Source organism: Tinamus guttatus, unplaced genomic scaffold, assembly GCF_059628265.1.
Source record: "Tinamus guttatus ecotype Peru unplaced genomic scaffold, ASM5962826v1 Tinamus_guttatus_pri_ptg000459l, whole genome shotgun sequence".
NCBI classification, from domain to species: domain Eukaryota; kingdom Metazoa; phylum Chordata; class Aves; order Tinamiformes; family Tinamidae; genus Tinamus; species Tinamus guttatus.
Window position 1 is genome coordinate 6000708 of NW_028288993.1, and position 19418 is coordinate 6020125.

Genomic DNA, 19418 nt, shown 5'->3' on the forward strand with positions numbered 1-19418 from the left:
CGACGGCGCTGCCGCGCGGCGCGGGATTGGCTGGAAACAGGGGGAGGTGCCTGACGTCAGCGGAAGTGATGCCGCCGAGGCCACGCCCCTCGGCGCGTTCAAACCTGGAAGGCGGTAAAGATGGCGGCGCGCGGGAGTGACGCGGGGTCCTTGGAGGGAGCGGGGCTCTGCATGGCGCCGCGCGCTCCGCAGCCTTAACAAGACGTTGTCTCTAAACGCGAACAGCACTGGAATGAGCCTGTGTTTTTAACGCCCCCCTTTGCAGCGCCACAGCCGGGCCCTTTGCTGAGGCAGCCGCCGAGATGCTGAAGTTCAAGTGCAGCGCCCGCGCCGCGGCCGAGCCCGGGCCCGCGGAGCCCCTCGCGAGCCGCGCCTCGCGCCTCCACCTGCTCTTTCAGGTAAAGAGCACCCAGCGCGGCTTCGCCTATCTCTGTTTCGGCTGCACCGGCTTCTGGTCCCTCAGCGCCGCGGACAGGAGTTGGGAAAGGAAAACCCTGTGGGCGGCATAACTGAGGGCTTGGCAGGACATGGATCTGCCAAACTGGCTGCTGTTTGTCCCTCGAGGTCCGGCAGCCTTTCCTTCGGGAGCTAAGGTTGATGCTGACTGCTTAAGCTATTTGCACCAAAAAAAAAACACCCCACATGAGTTACCATATTAAGAAAAAAGCCAGTCAAACCAGACTCGTTAGTTAGGAGGATGCAGGCAGTTTCCAGAATGCTGCAGTTTGAGCTTTTAGCAACCTTCAGAAGGTTGTTTTATTTAGAAGTACCTGTAACAGTTCTTACAAATATGTGTAGTTATCTAACATACGCTTCTGCATTATTTGTCCAATTTCTAAAGTAGCAATTTTTTAAATGGATAATATATAATCTGCTCCATACATATGTTATTGATTTGAGGCTTTTCATTGTTGTCTAAGACTCCATCTGCTGTTGCTTCTTTTTTTCATCCAGGGGAAGCCACTCTTTGTGACTCAACAGCAGATGTCTCCTCTCTCCCGGGAAGGGATCCTTGATTCATTATTCGTTCTTTTTGAAGAATGCAGAAACCCTGCTTTGATGAAGATTAAAAACGTTGGCAACTTTGTCAAGAAGTGTGAGTTTGTTTACACAAATTTCCAGATCTCATTTTAGAAGATAATTGTTAGGAATCCAAGCATTTAAGCAGTGTGTTAGTTGCTTTAATTTGTTAACAGTTTTAACCAAGTGCTTTAGGGATGTGACTTTTTGTGGACAGACTGTGCATTGCCCAGGAAACCTTGGCAATGTTTCTAAGGGTTTGTACGGGTGCAAAAAAGGTCAATTGCGGTGGCTTTTGAAGTACTGTGACTCTACGTGCATCTTTTCTAGCCTACACTACGTTTATGGTGGAGGAGGCACTTTTGTTAAAATTTCCTTGCAGTTTGATATCAAGGAAAGCTTCAAGTGCATGAAACAGAAGGGTGTCAACAGTGACTTGCTTGGCTCTATTGGCTTGAAGTAATATTTGTGATGTGTCATCCTCATATTGCATGTATAATTTGTTGGTAACAACTCTGAAGATATAATAGAATGCTGTTTGGTTAAAGTAACTTATAATGTTCTCTAGTTCCACCCAATGGTTTCTAGTTATTAAACAAGAGCAATCATCTCCAGGGATCTGAAGAATTTTTAGAATGCTCTACAGAGAGCAGCTGATTATCACAATGCACATTCAGACTGAATATCTGAAACAAATGTGTCTGGTTATTTGTTAGACAATAGAATAGTGCCTCCCACAGGCAGAGGAGAAATCCCTGCCAGTTCAACTGGACTGGGTAAAGTCTCTATTTGGAGAATACACTTTGTATTGGCAAAGGACGATTGAAAATAAATTAGAAACAAGAGAGACTATCAGCCTGTGATGATATGAATGGGACACAAGTATGGTTGCTATGGGAACTGTCCTAACATTTCCTGCTTCTTTTGTCTGTACTGTATTTCAGTCTTAGCTATACATTAATGCTGTTTTTTTAGTATTCATATATATATACATATATATATTTTAGGACACATATTCTGAAATGACTTTGTATTTCTCAAACATAAATACATTTATATATATATATATATATTTTCTATTCCCCATTGCTGATCTTGTGTTCATTCCACAATACCAGTTGGCTAACATAAAATAAGTGTTATTTTTATAGATGCAGAGGCTATCGCTGAATTAAGGGAGCTGCAACCCAGTGCAAAGGATTTTGAAGTAAAAGGCATCATTGGCTGTGGTCATTTTGCGGATGTAAAAGTAGTAAGAGAGAAGCTCACTGGTGATGTGTATGCTATGAAGGTGATGAGCAAAGATTCCTTGTTGGTGCAGGAACACGTATGTATATTTTTCTGTTATAACAGTAGAACCATAAACAATGACTTGCTGGGCATAGTGTTTTGTCACTAGTTTTAGATTAATAATGTAATCTGGGAAGATCACCCTATGCTTCAGTAAAGGCATATATTAGAAGATAAACTAAAATTATTCTTGCTGTGGCACAGGTTGACAAGAAGAGCAAACTATGATGTTATCCTCAATATGACACTTGTTCAGTCCTGTTGTCTTTGGGTCAGTGAAAGTAGAAAACATTGATCTAAACGAACTAGCAATATCTATGTTTTTTATATATATATATATATATATATATATATAAAAATAAATATAATATATATATATATATATTTCTTATCTGGCAGCAATTCTGTTATTAAATAGTTGCTGGAGAATGATTGCAAGAAAACCTTGTATTTTAATATTATAAATATTTTTATTAATACTATAAATATTATTTTAATATTTTGAATATTAAAATACATTCAATATAGGCATTACATTATAATATTTTAATAAATTCAAATTTATGCTGTATTTATTACGGTATTGGCTGTAAGGTGCTACCTCATAGTGGGGCTAGCACCTGTTCTGCTTCTTGTCTGCTTCTTTTGCAAGTGGTTTTATTTCGTTAGGGCCATTCCAGATGAAGTCAACCCTGGTTGTACTTCACACCAGCAGATGCTTCCCCAGTGTGCAAGGAGAGCTGGTCTTTGCTGCAGGGACTGTGCAACTGAAATCAAACTAGGCAACAGAAGTGGGGAAGGGATTTGAAACCACAGAGTAACATTATTTTCTTTTAAATACATCGCAAGGCAATGGCATTTGATGGTTTATAAGTAATTTTTGTGGAATGTGTGCATTTGGTGCAGGTTTACATCCTTCCTGAGCTAGGGAATTCTAATGTATTCAAACCCATTTTAATCAAGAGATAACTGAACATTTCCTTTTTCTGTAGGTGTCATTTTTTGAGGAAGAACGCAGTATATTATCCCAGAACAGCAGTCCCTGGATTCCACAGTTACACTATGCATTTCAAGACAAGAAAAATCTCTACTTGGTAATTCTGATGGCTGAAAAGTGTTCATCTTCTGCACATTTTCCTGCAATCCATGGCACTACTTGATATCTGTCCACCATATTTTGTAGAGTTGAGTGGAATGTCTTTTGTGTATATGAGCTACATCTGCTCCTCTAAAATTTTATGCAGGTTATGGAGTATGAGCCTGGAGGGGACTTACTGTCACTGTTAAACCGATATGAGGACCAACTGGATGAGAGTATGGTACAGTTCTACCTTGCAGAGATGGTTTTAGCCATTCATAGTGTCCATCAGATGGGCTACGTACACCGGTAGGTAAAAATGTCTTTGCATTGAACATAATATTTAATCAGTATCAATCTGGGATCAGTGTTCTGAAATAGTGCAATCTTGCTTGCTTATTTATATATTTATTTATTGACAGGACTTTTATAAAGATCAAATAAAGGCATGAAGGTTGCTATTGTGGATAGTATTAAATATGGTCATTTAAGCATTTAATAAATTCTTTCATGTCATGTTGCAAGCAGTATAGTTGGAAATAAGACTCCCACAGTAATCCATTACTAGAGTTTTATGCAACTGAGCAGAGTTGCGTGTGGCTGGAAAGGGAGATATTGTTATCTAGATGTGACAGCGGAGAAGAGTATAGAAAGATATCAATTGCTTTCTGCTTTCTTACAGAGATATCAAACCAGAGAATGTTCTCATTGACCGAACAGGACACATTAAACTGGTAGACTTTGGGTCAGCAACCAAAATGACAGTGAACAAAATGGTAATAACATGGCTTTTACTCCTCTATTGCTTGTCTGGACAGCCTAGTCAAAAAGAGAAAACTGCGTTTGCCTGTTCCTTGATAGTACCGTTTTCTTTTGCTTTTCTTGTCCAATATAAAAGATGTTAATACTTTCCATTTAGAAATGTCTTTTCAAACATGAACTTGAATATGTTTTGCAACTCTCAGTAGGTTTGTACTTGCTTATTCATATCTTAGTATGAGAAATGTAGCAGCAAATCTTTTTTATGATGCTGTATTGCAATGCAAAATCATATTTTTAGATCCTTACAGCTATTCATCTTTCTGTATTTTGCACTAATATCAAACTTTTTTCTTTAAAGATTTGAGTTTGTGCTAATAATTCTGCAGTACCTGTGCTTGCAGCACAGTCTTTGAGCAGCTGAAACACTGTTTTAAAGAAGGACATGTAATTATGAATTGTTCATAATCAGGTTGAAAAATGTGTTTTCTGTAACTAAGGTGGCATAGTTTTGAAGACCTGGGGAGCTCTTGATTATAATAAATCACATTAAAATGTTCTGGGATTTGGTGTTACCAAAAAGCAATATATTGAAATAACAGGGCAACATATTTTTTTTCTCAATAAATTGCTTTTAAATTTAGGAGTATTCACCCATTTTAAAGTGAGAATTTGAGAGAATATAAAGTTATACACTTGAGCCTTCGCTTCTTTTATGATTTTGATTTTTTTTATAGAGTTTAGTTAGTTTTTTGACCTTTGTATTTTGTTTCCCCAGTCTTTCCTTTTAAATGGTATATTGTATTTTTTCTTTTCAATTTGTTTTCTTTTCATGTGATCTACCTTTTCAGTCCTCTGCTTTCTATGTTAGTCTCCCTGCTGTTTTGTTTCCCTCTTTTATGCCACTCAGTGTAAAAAGTACTACAATTTTGCTTCCCAAATTACCTTTGCTAAGCTCTCCAGCAATCTCGATGCTAGTATTTTTCTGATCATGAACACAAGGTAAAAGGTAGGGGTGACACAGAATGGAGTGAGGACGGGGAACGTTTATGCCTCTACCTGACTGGTTCTCGAAATTTCAACCGCGATGTCCTAGTTAATACTAGTTGAAACAATATTGTTATAGCTATCCTACTGCTTAGAGCATCAGTGTTCAGTAATACTGTTCTTTTCAGAATGCTGCTCTTTTATCCCCTTTATTTCACCTATGTGTAGTTTCCAGTGACATTTTTGCGCTCATAATTAATTCTTTTTGTGTACCAAGCAGCTTAACAGATTGGACACAATTTGATAATTTATGAAATAATGAAATCTCTTATTTAAAATTTACTTTTGGAGTTAAAAAATCCATCTGCCTCATTTAAAAACAAGATTGATTTTATTACCAAAATGATGGTGGTCAAAAAGAGCTATAACTTCAATCTGCGCATCTTTATTTCTAGGTAAATGCCAAGCTACCCGTGGGCACACCAGACTACATGGCACCAGAGATGCTGACAGGTTTGAATGGGGATGGCAAAGCTTCTTACGGGCCAGAATGTGACTGGTGGTCCTTAGGAGTCATTGCATATGAAATGATCTATGGAAGATCTCCATTCACAGAAGGGACTTCAGCAAAAACTTTCAATAACATCATGAACTTCCAGGTAGAGAGAACTCCTGCCATGTTTTTTTAGGGGAAAAAAAAAGGCTGTAGCTAAAGTCTATGTGTTCTTATATTTGAAATAAAAAAAGAAGTTAATGGATGTCCCTTTACTTTGTCATGTTTATAAAGTATTTAGAGTACATATGCTTTATGATGTGCTCAGTATTTTCTTTATAAGTGATCTTGATTTATTTTTGTAACAACTGTCTAAAAATAACCATCTGTCATGCATGAATTAGGAAAGATTTCTCTATGCATCTTGAGTGATTGTATTTGCAATGTCTACAGCCTTTAGAAAAGGGATGGAAAGGATGAATTGTGCATTGATTGTTGAATTTTCATAATGGTACAAAGTTTGACTGAATAGTGAGATGAGGGCCAGCTATGAGGAGCTGCAAAAAGAGAATATTGAGTGTTTACATGATTGAAGTGCCACGTGAAATTTATTGGAAATAAATGCAAAGCAATACATATGAAGGGAAAGGTATCCCAGCTTTACCCAGTGGTGGGCTCCAGAACAGAATCTTGCTGTTAAATCTTTGAAAATGTTGTAACAGTCTATCAGGAAAAAATCCACAACACACTAATTTCTGTCATTTTTGTGCTTAAAAATGTTTATACTTTGTTCTTCACATATCTTAGAATAATGGAAAAAAGAATCTTACTTTTTTTTTTTTAATTGAGCAGCAATACTTTTCTTTCTAATGCAGAGATATCTAAAGTTCCCAGAGGATGTGAAAGTTAGCAGTGAATTTCTTGATTTGATCCAGAGCCTACTTTGTGGGCAGAAGAAAAGACTGGGTTATGAAGGACTCTGCTGTCATCCATTTTTTTCTAAAATTGACTGGAATAACATCCGTAATTGTAAGTAGAATAATACTGCCTTTTATAAACACAATCCAAGTATTTAGGTGTGTTTGTTCTGAATCATTTTTAATAACAAAACATGACTCTGTTCTGGAGTGGGTGTGTATTGAGGAACAATTTGTTTTGCTTTGTGGATAAGATATATTAATTTTTCTTATGTGGAAATAGTAAGTTAAGAGTAAGATGAAGTTTAATAAATTTCTGTATGAAATTGTGGTATGATTGCCTTATTACTGCACACACTGGACTGGAAGAGTCAAGTGATCCTCTCTATGTCTTTCCTCAGATTAGAATCCAGTGTGTTTTCTCACGCCTTCTGTAACTTAGTGTACTTAGCCTAATTTATCTTTTTTTTTTTTTTTTTTTTGTTAGGTCTTTAGTTTCTCTTTTAGCTGTTGTGAGCCAACTCATTTAAGATTTCTCTTTTAGCCTTTCTAAGTGATAGAACATCAGAGGTCATAGGGGTTTTGGAATTATTCCTCAAACTTGCTATTTGACAGTTTTTTTTATCAAAAATATTTTTCTACCACTAGGAATGGAATAAAACCAGATCCTTGTCTATGCAAATAATTGTTGCAATGCTAGGCAAGTAATGAAATTTGGTAGTTGGAAGTACTGAGGTACCAGGACCATATCAAAAGCAAATATTGCACAGATCATCGTCGATCTTTAAGTGTCTCGGATACTATTAAAAATTATTTGGACTGTAAGTTTTAGAAGTAACCTGTCTGCCTTACATTCTTTATCAAATATACTGCCCATATTAAAACGAACAAAGATTGCCATCCAATTTCCCTGATAAATTTCTACATTTCTACTTTTCATAACTATATAAGCACTTTAACTGTCACCTCCACTGAATACTTGCTCACTTTTTGTTGTTTCATTATCGTTGAGCTTGTGGAGCTTCTTTTCTATCAAATGCCATCGTTCCTACCCTTGGAGAACTCTTGAATCTTGAGTGAGAAGTCTTTGTCATAACTGCAGCAAATACTTCTGACTTCAGCTCACTTTGCCCCTGAATCCTGTCTAAGCCACCGGCTTCCATTCCTGCAATTTTTGTATTGCTTTTGTCTCATATTGTCTCAGATGCAGGAAACAGTGGCAGGCGAGCATATGTTCTCGTGTTTCCTTGGCAATTGCCTGCCCAGGATTCTCACAACTGCACAAGCTAATTGGGAGTGTTTTGCCATTTCATGTTACAACACTGATTCTGACTGACAAGTGGGTAGGCAGTCCTGATGTCCTTTTAAGTGTTGACAGAGTCATTTGTGATTTTATTTTATTATTTTTTTTAAATGTCCCAATTTTATCTGCAGCTGACCAGCAGATTGCATCATTCTCTGTAATATCCAGACCTGCCTGTAGTGAAGAACATGCAGTTTTGACCCTTGACTTGGCTGTTATGTCTTAAACATAATAAACCCCCACTGTAACTAGCACAAAACACAGCAGTTTTCTTGCTTTTAGCAGCAGATTGAATGCATCACCCAGTGCTTTGCTCTCTGCGGTGCTTCTCCATTTGCAGGTCTATTCAGGGCAGTGTCTCTGCCTTTCTGTTCAAAACTCTTGATGAGTAGGGCCCAGACTATCCAGGTTCTTTCTTATCTTGACCTGCTGTGACAGCGGTGTTTGGCTGAAGCAAAGAAAACCTAAGAAAACTAGGAAGCTCAGGAGTGCTGGAAATGGTCACAAGATTTTGGATTTAGACTAAGGAGTTGTAACCTCCCAGTCAATTTTGGAATATATCTGTGACAGGCCTTTATTAAAAAAACATTCTAAGTCTGCACATACAGACTTTTCTCTAGATGATAAAGTAAGGAAGTTATTTCTCCTTCAGGCTCAGAAAAGTTGTAATGGTGGTTAAAATTGGTATCCTTGCCTTGCAGGTATTTAAACAATTATGTTGGGTGTTCTGGGATAACCATTTTTAATGCACTGGTTTCGGTTAAGAACGTATCATTAACATTTTTTTTCAGTGTTATATATTGTAGTTACGGTAACCTGTGAAACACTTGACTTTGCATGTTAAGATAGTTACCTCTAAAAAAAACTCCCAACTTCTTTGGCACAAGTAGCATGTATCTGTAGCAGCAATTCTTAAACTACAGAAACAGAATCTAGATCTCATTAAACCTCATAGTGAGTATCTCAGTCTTTCTCAATAGATAATTTCCCCCTTTCCTGAGAGTACTGTATTCAAGGAAAATTTACAGATTTTGTTCTGGATATTTTTTTGACTTCTGCTATTTAATGCCTTCTAATGCTTATTAAAAAAAAATCTTGCAAAACATTATGTTGATTTACTTGACAGAACTTTCTGAAAATATTTTGAAATTTATGTTTACTATAATGTTTACCTAGAATAAACATTATAGCGCTAGTAGTGTTTCAGTTAAACAATCAGAATTTGAAAGATCAGAACAAAACTATTTGAGTTCTTGAAAATAATCTAGAATCAGAGATAAAGAATGGAGAATAACATACTGTCCACAAGACTGCCTTCTGTACAGTTTGGGGATTTGGTTGTTTGAAAACCATAAATTATATCAGTTTAATTTGAATCCAAAAATCTGTCTAATGAAAGTCAGCTGAGAGATGTTCAAAAGACTTGTGTCTTAATCTAGGTGAGATATTTATGGGTAGCATAAAGAGTCTTTCATTTTCAGAAACATTTTGTATCTGCAGTCTAGAAGGTCTTGAAAATGGCATGGCATTTCCATTTTTTTTATGAGGAATCTAAATGTATGGGAAGAAAAGAATAAATGTCTCCTGCAGAAGGAAGAATTTGAAAAAGAATTGAAGACTAATTCCAGGCTGTCTTCTGTTATTAAACAAGCAGGAACCCAAATCTCTATGTTCACAATTCCCAGACTCTTTTCCTTATCTTAGACTGCAAAGCTGGCATTCAGTATGTTAACAGTTAAGTACTGTGATGTTGCATTTAGATGATTATCTTCAGAAAAAAAGTGTATTGACTTTCTATTTTTACTGGAGATTACTAATTAAGCTAATGTAGATTTGGAAGATCACTTTTATTAACAGAAATATATGTCTTTTGGATCATTGACTTGAGAGAAAAGTTATTAAGATGGTGTTATACAAATTGGTGAGCACTAGTATAATACCTTTGTTCAGTTGATCTTTGATTAAGCATTCTTAAATGTGCCACTCGGCTGTTGTTTTCTATTTCTTCCTCCATAACACTTTGCTTAAAAAGGTCTCTTAAAGCATGAGGAAGAGTAATGTCTAACCTACTTAAAAAGGCTGTGCAGATTCTTCTCTCCAGAAAGTATATATAGATCACCTTGTACATCAAGAAAAGACACATTTTATTCTTTAGAAACATTCTGTATCTCCTCTAAATTCTGTATCTCAGTTAAGTCATTCCTTGTCCCAGGGGAAGTGCAGTGTCTGTTTTCTCAACTTACACGAAAATAATTTGAGAGGATGGAAAGATGTTAAGGCAATATTCTTTGAGCAAGGCAATGTTACTTGATACATACAATAGTCCACATTTTAAATACTTTTCTTCGTAAGAACCAATATATCTAATCTAATGATAAGCTAAAGTACTGCATTCTTTTTTTTTTTTAACTTAGCAACCTACAACACCCCCTTTTCCTCTGAAAGTCATTCTATGGAACAGATGGATGAGGGTTACATCCTTCCACAAGTGGGGAGGTATCTAGGCAAGCAATTGGCTTTTTTAAAACATGCAGTTCTCTGCAAGATACTTTAAATGGTAAACAGAACATGTATATTCATTTGTAACATGTTGGAGGCAGAAAGAGGTCCCTATACCAATCCAGTTTAGAAGATAAAAGCATCAGATTTTCTGTAATATTTTTCAATAATAATTTTGCCTCCCTTCTGGATGAGCCTAGAAAAAGTGCAAGCGCCTTGACAAATTTTTTGACCTTGTCAGATGTGTTGGTGGGGTTTTAACATGTGATTCTCAGAGGCTTATCTTGACTTCTCCTAAAGGGTTCTTGCTTTTAAAGAAGCAACTGAGAGTATGCTGAAATATAAACACAGTCATGTATCTGCAGTCCCTAATTTTCGTTGTGTTCCAAAGATACTATATGACACTCCTGTTTTTAAGCAAGAAATAATAATTTCACTAGTGATAATTTCACCATGGGACCCACAACTGGGAACCAAATGGCTCTTCTCTGTTAGTTTTTATTAACAGGCATCTTCCATGTTTTCAGCATTTTTGGACACTAGGCAAAAAGGCCTCCTTAAGAGTAAAGGAAACTGAAGATGCTACCAAATAATTAATCAGACAAAATGGGTCTATTCATCATTTCTAAGGATATCCCTTTCATTCCTGAGTGAATTTTTCACCAGTGTCTTAAAACTTCAGAAGTCCAGATTCTCATTTTCAGTTTCTGTTGACAGTTCAGAACTACCCAACAGTTAGAAATGGTGTTAGAAATACTTCATGTTAATAATACTGTAGCCAAGTTTTACTAAAAAGCTGCAGAGCTGGTGGACTAAGTTAATTATGAACCTTTAGTGAATGTAAGAGAAGAATTTTTTTTCCTTGCTTTTCAATCTAGTGTTCACTAATTGTCTTTTTTATACATTTTTACCAAATAAAACAGCCATATAAAAGTTTATTCTTTAAATCAATCTCCCTGCAAGGCCAAAACTTTAGTCTATCTTGCTTTCAGATGTCCCTTTCTTGCATCCACTGTACCCTCATTGAGTGTCTTCGATCTTATGTGCATGCTGATCTTAGACATTATTTAAATTCTGTTTTCTATTATGCATGTAGTTTGACTACAAATTCTTCCCCTTAGTAAGAGGAAGGACTTTCTTTTTAATTATAGTGTCTTGAAGATGATTCTCTGCAGTGCTTGTCAGAGCTCCTTAGCTATTTGCTGGTGGAACGTAAGATTCTAGCTCTCTTTCTAAGCCAGAGTTACCTATCAAATTCTAAGGCATACATAACTGTCGTTATACCATTATAAAAAGAAGGGTGTATTGGTTTTCTTACCTCTTTAAGAAAGATTCTGGACTTCTCCATATGGAGTGAGTAGTTTGCTGCTCTACTTTGCCTCATCAACTCTGTATTTAAAAACAATATTTTAAAACAATATAAAACCTCCTTCCTATAAAATGGTCAAAGTTCTTTCAGTAGAGGTGCTAAACTAAAAATTATGAATTCATTTATTTATCTTGGCTGTGCTATAAACTAACTGTTACTTTGGTGCTGCATTCACATTAAAGGCGATATTCCTTTGAACTGTATTCTCTTGACTCCATGTTCTTAACCATTAAGAGCATGTGAAAGAGTAGCTGGACATTATCCTAATATTAAGTGAATTTGCTTTAAAATACCTTTCCTGTAAATAATCTGTAAGCCAAAACAGTATGTATAAAAATGTCAGCATTACATTGGTTCTAAATATACATTATAACCAGTAAAATGTCAGAACTTAGGCAATGCATGATATTGCCAAAAATGTAAATGCTTTGGAGCCAGTGAGCAAAAACATCTTAATACAGAACGTTTTTGATTAGTATTTTTCCTCCCATTCATCTTATTCTAATTTGCTTGGAATTACTCTGTGAGCAGCATCTTCTCTGCTTTATGGAATTTCTCCTCTTTTCTCTGCTTGGGAGCAGCATCCGAATGGCTCCTTGGGGAGCTGCTAACAAAGCATGCATGTGCAGTTTTGACTTGGCAGTTTATACAAGCAGATTTATTTTTGCCTATTAATGCTGGGCTGTTTAAACATACATTTGCCTAGAGAATTAAGAGTTAAAAAGCAGGCTGCGAAGGGCCTTGGCAACCTAGAGGGAGCTAGCAAGCTCCAACCGTGACTCATTCTGCCTGTGTCAGTCAGATAAGCACCAGCATCTGTCACTAATGCGGGCAGGTAGGGTTAAACTCGCGCATGCAGAGAGTGAGGAGCAGGGAGCCTGCACTGCAGGGGTTGTAATGGTTGTTCCCCGTTCTTCACTTCTCATCAGCTCTTCAGCTACAGGAGATCTATCCAGGAGCCATGGTAACAGCTTTTGCATACTACACTTCCATCAGCCTGTAACATCGGGCTGTGGTCTAGCTGTTGGCTGAAGAAACGTCTCCAAAGCAAAAAGAGATTAGTTGGTTTGCAGTGAGCAAGGACCTGAGTGATGAAATTAAAAAAAAAAAAAATCTGAAAGTGAAAACGTGATTTGACAAGGTAGGAATTGCACAGCAGCCTTTTACATTCATTCCTTCCAGACACGTAGTAGAGTCAGCAGGTAACGGGGCTGCTGCACATCAGTGAGAAGAACCTGTCCTTTTGTTGGTTAATTAAATTGAAGCTAAAGTTTGAAAATGAGCTGAAACTAAGCAACTGCTTAACAAGTTAAGTAGTACCAATTTAGATTTATAAGAAGAAATACATGATAATTCCTGCTGTTTATATCTCTCTTCAGAGCTGATTGTATCAGAGCCAGACTGCAGTGCTATCCCAAGAAGAGTTCCAGATCTTCAGCAAGGTCTTTTGGAGAAATAAAATCTTGCTGATCTTTCTTCCCCCTCCTAAAAACCAGTTAGGATTCAGTATCTATAGTTTATTAAAACCTCCCAGGAGAAGGACCAGTCTGTTGTTTAGAAGCCCATGCTGAGGATGTTCTTGGTGGTCTGCAAAGGCAGATATTATCTCTTAGCTGACCAGTAAAGCATTCAGCTACCCTCTCTCCTGGTGTTTTACTTCACTAACTGGAAGAGTTGGAGAAATCTTGCTTTTTCTAGATGATTCACAACTGAATTACCTTTAAGTGTAGTATAGATACAGATGATTTTTATCCTGGTGCTTTGATTTGATTCAATATATCTGTGTTTATTAAAGAGATCCACAATCCCAAGCCCCCAGCCTAAAACCCAGTTGAATCAGTGTGGGAAACCCTCTGCCTGCAGAGTGGTAGCCATGTTGGTAGCTTAAGGGTTAATCTCTTGTTGCTGTAATACGATTTGAGAGCAGCAGCTCGGTCTGCTTGTGTTAGCAAGATTAAAAGCAGGAGCTGCAGTGCCATTGCAAGCACTGAATGAGTGGGACTGTTGCAGAGTGAACCGTAGCTGAATTTTTGTCTTTTCTCCTTGCTGTTTTTTTAACCAGCTCCTCCCCCCTTCGTTCCTACTCTCAAGTCTGATGATGACACCTCAAATTTTGATGAACCAGAGAAGAATTCGCGGGTTTTATCGTCTACGCGCCAGTTGAACCCAGCTGGCTTCTCGGGTGAAGATTTGCCATTTGTGGGGTATTCGTTCATCAAGACCCTGGGGATCCTCAGATCAGAGTAAGTAGGAATTATTGCTTAGGTGAATAGGACTAGTAGAAAAATATGAAGATTTGTTACAGCGAGGATGGTGCATGGCGGGGAAAAGCTATTTTAACTGGCTTGCACTCTGCTTTCGAGTAGCTGCCAGATTCAGGCTTTATCTGTTGCTGCTGTAGCTTGTGCATATTCTTCTGTTCTGTGGCTAATTCTGGGGCGATGGGGAGGCAAGTAACTGAAGGATTGATTCTGAAGCAGTTATTTTTAAGGTTGTTGTTCGAATACTTTTAATTAGTTGCTGCTGTTAACTAGGGAGCAATAGGTGGTTGCATGTCTGCTATTGCCAGCCTCTGGAAGAAGGAAAATACTAAAGAGTTCAGACATAAAAAATGTGTGTGTGTGTGTGTTGGGGGGGGAAAGGGGGGGCGGTATTTTTTTTATTGGGTTAGAGATTGGGCACCACCGTGCTGTGGTGTGCAAGGCTGAATCAGTAATCCATCGTGATGGAGCTCTGCTAATCAGGGAATATGTGGTGACGGGTCAGTGAGCCAGCGAAGGAGCTTCCTGCAGCTGACAGTTTGCTGTTGGTCAAGTTAAATCTTAAGACAGGACATTGCTGTATGATTTGGTAGGAGACTGGAGATTCTGATGAACTATGCAGGGTCTATGTTTGTCAGGAGAGGTGACGATCTAGAAAAACTGATCTTCCTGTGGAAGAAAACATGATTTCAGAGAGAAGGGAATCAGGAAAAGGAGAATATAGATAGTATGGTATAAACCATTTTGTGTGGTGGGTAGTTGGTTGTTGATGATGATGATAGAGCTAATGAAGAAGTATCAGTGCAGTACATTTAAGTTGAGAAGTCCTTACCTCAGTATCATGAGACCTGCCAGGAATGCAATGGCTTTAGCTGGGTTAGTGACTCAGTACACTAAGGTGCTGTGTGTTGCTGTCAACCGTCTTTCATTGCTGCTAGTTAGTTCCCCTAAGGGACTATGTCATCACTCTGTCTTAATCAAGTTTCCATTTTTCTATCATATTGATCATGATAGTTGCTCTACAGGAAGCTTGCAACCAAATTGGGGGATGCTGTTGACATCTTTGATCTTGCCCACACCATGAATCAAGGTTATATGATGGTTATGCCAGTAATAAAAAGGGAGTCTCTGGTCGTCCTTCCTTAGTAGATTTGCTTTTATGACAAGGGAGAGGACATATCAACCAAAAAAAGTGTTGTTTTGGTGAAATAATCTATCAGCAGAATTGGACAAATGGAATGTTATATCTGTAAATACTTACAGTTAAAGTCTATCTTGAATTATAAGTGAAATAACTTGTGTTATCTTGTTTGCTTGGGAAGCTATCACACATCTATCATGACTGCATGACTATTTCTGTAACAGTCAGAAGAGGCTCAACAGTGAATGTAGATACCCTGGGATATACTGGTAAAGATGTATATGTAATGGTGCCCCAGCGCTGGAGCTGAAGTCTCAGGGACTGTAGGAACTGTGCTTTGGGGTGAAGGCTAAAGATACAGCCGTAGCAGATGAACAGGTTTGCTTTCTTAGTGGAGCTGGTATTAAAGGTGCATTTTGAAGTTATAATTGTGTTTTGGTAGCAGCTGGGTAGGGAGTACAGCAAAAGAATGCAGAAATGAATGTGTTCTGGAGGATTTATATTGTGCTCCCTATGCCCTGGTCTTGTGCTAAAATATAATGACATCATGTACTTATTTTTTTTTCTCCCAAATCATTTTAATATAAGAAGATTTTAGTGAATTTTTTGAACAATTCTTGATAAATGCAATTTTATATTTTTGGGAGTATTCTAATACACTGTATTCTAAGAAGGCTATTTAAATATGGCAAAGCATGTACAGGAGCTTGAAAATAGCTGTATTTAATGCAGATTATTCTCAATACCACTGCAACATTGAGATGCAAAGATAACTTCTTATTTATAAAATGTCTATATGTGGTGTATGTTTTACTGAACAGATTTAGTACAGTTTCTACCCAAGTAGGCATAAATACCAAATTCTATATGAGTGAGAGCAGTAAATGAGTGGCCTTAAAAAAATATCTGTTGTGAATCTTGGGATCCCTTCTCTGCAAAGACCTAAGTCGTCAAGTTTATCGGTGCAGAATTTTCCTTCCTAAAATCTTTCCCCCAAAGTCTAACCCTGCTGGTTGCTAAGTGATGCAGATCTGTTTTCCTGTGTCTGCAGCATGATGGCTCTGGTGCCTCTACTGCTGCTCAGTTAGGCCCGGCAACTGCAACGTGCCATTAACCAGGTCCTTGAAACTTTCCCTGCTTTCCTTCTGGGAGGTCTGTCAAGGTTGGGAGTTTAGGGCTCTGCCCTTATTGCCGTTCGCATGACAGTAAAAAGCAAAATCAGAGTTATGCATTTGAATTTCTTTAAGGAAAGGACAGTTAAAAAAAAATGGACAGAATGGACAGAAGGACAATAAATTAAGCTCTTCTCATCTCTTTTTTTTTCTTTTTTCTTTTTTTTCTTTTTTTTCTTTTTTTTCTTTTTTTTTCTTTTTTTTTCTTTTTTCTTTTTTCTTTTTTCTTTTTTCTTTTTTCTTTTTTCTTTTTTCTTCTTTTTTCTTTTTTTCTCTTTCCTCTTTCTTCTCTTCTCTTCTCTTTTTTCTTTTTTCTTCTTTTTTCTTTTTTTCTTTCTTCTTTTTCTTTTCTTTTCTTTTCTTTTCTTTTCTTTTCTTTTCTCTTTTTTCTTTTTTTCTCTTTTTTCTTTTTTTCTTTTTTTCTCTTTTTTCTTTTTTTCTTTTTTTCTTTTTTTCTTTTTTTCTTTTTTCTTTTTTCTTTTTTCTTTTTTAATTTTTTTTCTTTTTTTCTTTTTTCTTTTTTTCTTTTTTCTTTTTCTTTTTTCTTTTTTCTTCTTTTTTCTTTTTTCTTTTTTTCTCTTTCCTCTTTCTTCTCTTCTCTTCTCTTCTCTTTTTTCTTTTTTCTTCTTTTTTCTTTTTTCTTTTTTCTTTTTTTCTTTCTTCTTTTCTTTTCTTTTCTTTTCTTTTCTTTTCTTTTCTCTTTTTTCTTTTTTCTTTTTTCTTTTTTCTTTTTTCTTTTTTCTTTTTTCTTTTTTTCTTTTTTCTTTTTTCTTTTTTTCTTTTTTCTTTTTTCTTTTTTCTTTTTTCTTTTTTCTTTTTTCTTTTTTCTTTTTTTCTTTTTTTCTTTTTTCTTTTTTTCTTTTTTTCTTTTTTCTTTTTTCTTTTTTTCTTTTTTTTCTTTTTTTCTTTTTTTCTTTTTTTCTTTTTTTCTTTTTTTCTTTTTTTCTTTTTTTCTTTTTTAATTTTTTTTCTTTTTTTTCTTTTTTTCTTTTTTTTTATTCTATCCTTTTTCCTAAACTCTTAGGATTAGCGGGGTTCACCTAAGTCATTCAGACCAGTTGCCAGAAATTATATAGTAGATGTGTAGTAGAGAAAGGTCCATATGGTGAGCGTTTTATATGTTGTCACATACTGGGAGTATTGGGGAGAATCTGTGGCCCTATAATGAATTTAAGATCAAGCAAAAGAGCAAAAGGCATGACCATAATGTGTCATAGGAAACAATCAGGAGAAATCAAGGGCATTGCTTAGGTCATAGGTTCTGGTATCAGCAGAGCCCTTGTTAAATAAATTGCCTATATGATTCTAGGAGGTGGGATTGTGCTGCAGAGAAGGACCAAGTCCTCCTCCCACAATGGCCTCTCAGTCTTGATTTGGGGGAGAGACCTTTCTGACCATAAATGTGGCTGCAGCTTTGGTCCTGGGTGTAAGTGTGTGACAAGCTAACAGGCAACGGAGAGTTTAATTCCATTAAAAGCCTGCCCCATCTTGCTTCCATTCCCAGCTGTGCTTGATCTCCAGTGCTTAAGTGAAGTGAGAAAAATCCTTCAATGCCAGAAATATGCAGCAAGTGGTGGAAGACAATTATTCTTGACCCTTGCAGGTGACTAGCAGAAGCCCTAAGGCAAAGGATAAATGCCAGGAAAAAAAAGGTGATATAAATTTTTTGCCTTTTTCCTTGTTTGGATGGGAGCAAGGAGCTTAAAGAGCCTGACTTCCTTTGGAACAAAAAATAGGTTAATAAAAAAAAAAATACACATTAAACCAGAATCTGTAGCTGTGTTTCTCACAGACAAGGTTGGCAGTGAGGCCAATATCTTGTCTCAGTTGCTGATGTGGGGTTTTATTTTTTACAATTACCTTCCAGAGTATAATAAATTTAAACCCAGTAATTCTTAAACTGTGATCCCTAAGCCTGTGGTAAGTGATCCAAGTCTTTTGGCAGGGAGATCATGAGAAGTGGTGTTTTTCAGGATTTTGAAATTAAAATTTGATGTGGATTTGCAATTGCCATTATGAAATCCTGTGTTAAAATGGGGCACTGTTCAGAAAAAAAAAAAAAAGTTAAGACTACTGGTTTAATCCAGCAGTTTATAGGGTTCTGGTAAGTCTTTAACCAAATATAGCTTAGAGAGGAAACAGAGGGCAAGTGTACCAAAAATATGCTTTGCTTCAGCTAGCTCTATTCACAGATTGTTGGTATCACTGTTTGTTTTGGGTTGTTTTTTTTTAGGCCTGAGCCAGCATTTACGAGGGGGCGGAAGGTGCAGATGAGTATCATGCTAAAAAGAATAGAGCATGAGGGATGGGGGATGAGATTAGAGACATGTTGTGAGGGGGCCAGGATTAGGACAGATGGTGTCGATCGCTGGGAGAAGGAAGAAGTGCAGGTGAGTTGGGGGTTTTGGAGCATGGCAGGAAGGGATGGAGAAGGCAGAGGTGAGATGCACAGGCAACATTAAATGCGAGTTTTTAAGATGCAGTTTTTTTCCTTCTCAATAAGCTTTCCACAGAGCTAGCACCATTTAATAATTCCACTGCATGAAGCTGGTGCTGAAATAGCTGTGAAATCACTAGATAAACTAGATAAGTTTAACTTGTTCATTAGTCATGCAGACAGTGCTGCTCTTGAAAATAAATTGAGACTGCTAGTGCTGTCCATATTTGGCATAGTATAGACTTGACTCTTTTTATTCATCTTTTGTTGCAGTTTTCTTGTTGATGTACGTTGGTTGTCAGTCTTTTTTTTTTTTTTTTTTTTTTCTCTCCTTCCACACTTCAGAAATAGCAGAAACTGCCCTGTTGTGCAATGAGAGTTGACCCTCACCGGGTGGCTCTGCGGGTGTCAGATTGGAGATGTTTGATTTTGGAGGTGATGCTGACCGAGGACGAAAATACCAGTGCCCCAGCCATGTGGGTATTTTCCACCTTGTTACAGCCTCTTGGAGCTTGTGCCACCATGACAAGGCCCAGCAGACTAGCTGGTATCCATTTGTCTTGATGTCCCCTCTGCCACCACCTTGATAGCTGGAAGGTTGTTAGGGATGTTCATGAAGTTGTTCTAATATAACTGTACAGAGGAAAGAATTAGTGGGAAAGGAGGTCACTTGAAACCTGTGCCTGGTGGAA

General features: G+C 37.2%; 1 protein-coding gene across 5 annotated transcripts in view; it reads left to right on the plus strand.

Annotated features, from left to right (window-relative positions):
* The first annotated feature begins 302 nt into the window (after window positions 1-302).
* Window positions 303-19418, plus strand: part of CIT (citron rho-interacting serine/threonine kinase) — a 66182-nt gene continuing 47066 nt past the window's right edge. For 4 of the 5 annotated variants that reach the window (XM_088532407.1, XM_088532408.1, XM_088532409.1 and 1 more), the window contains exons 1-9: window positions 303-398; window positions 955-1096; window positions 2172-2347; window positions 3303-3404; window positions 3555-3697; window positions 4071-4164; window positions 5590-5793; window positions 6503-6656; window positions 13778-13958. In XM_088532407.1, coding sequence (XP_088388533.1) covers window positions 303-398; window positions 955-1096; window positions 2172-2347; window positions 3303-3404; window positions 3555-3697; window positions 4071-4164; window positions 5590-5793; window positions 6503-6656; window positions 13778-13958 — 1292 coding nt within the window. Of the gene's footprint in view, window positions 399-954; window positions 1097-2171; window positions 2348-3302; window positions 3405-3554; window positions 3698-4070; window positions 4165-5589; window positions 5794-6502; window positions 6657-13653; window positions 13959-19418 lie in introns of those variants that run through there. The other variant, XM_088532406.1, reaches the window with a different exon arrangement.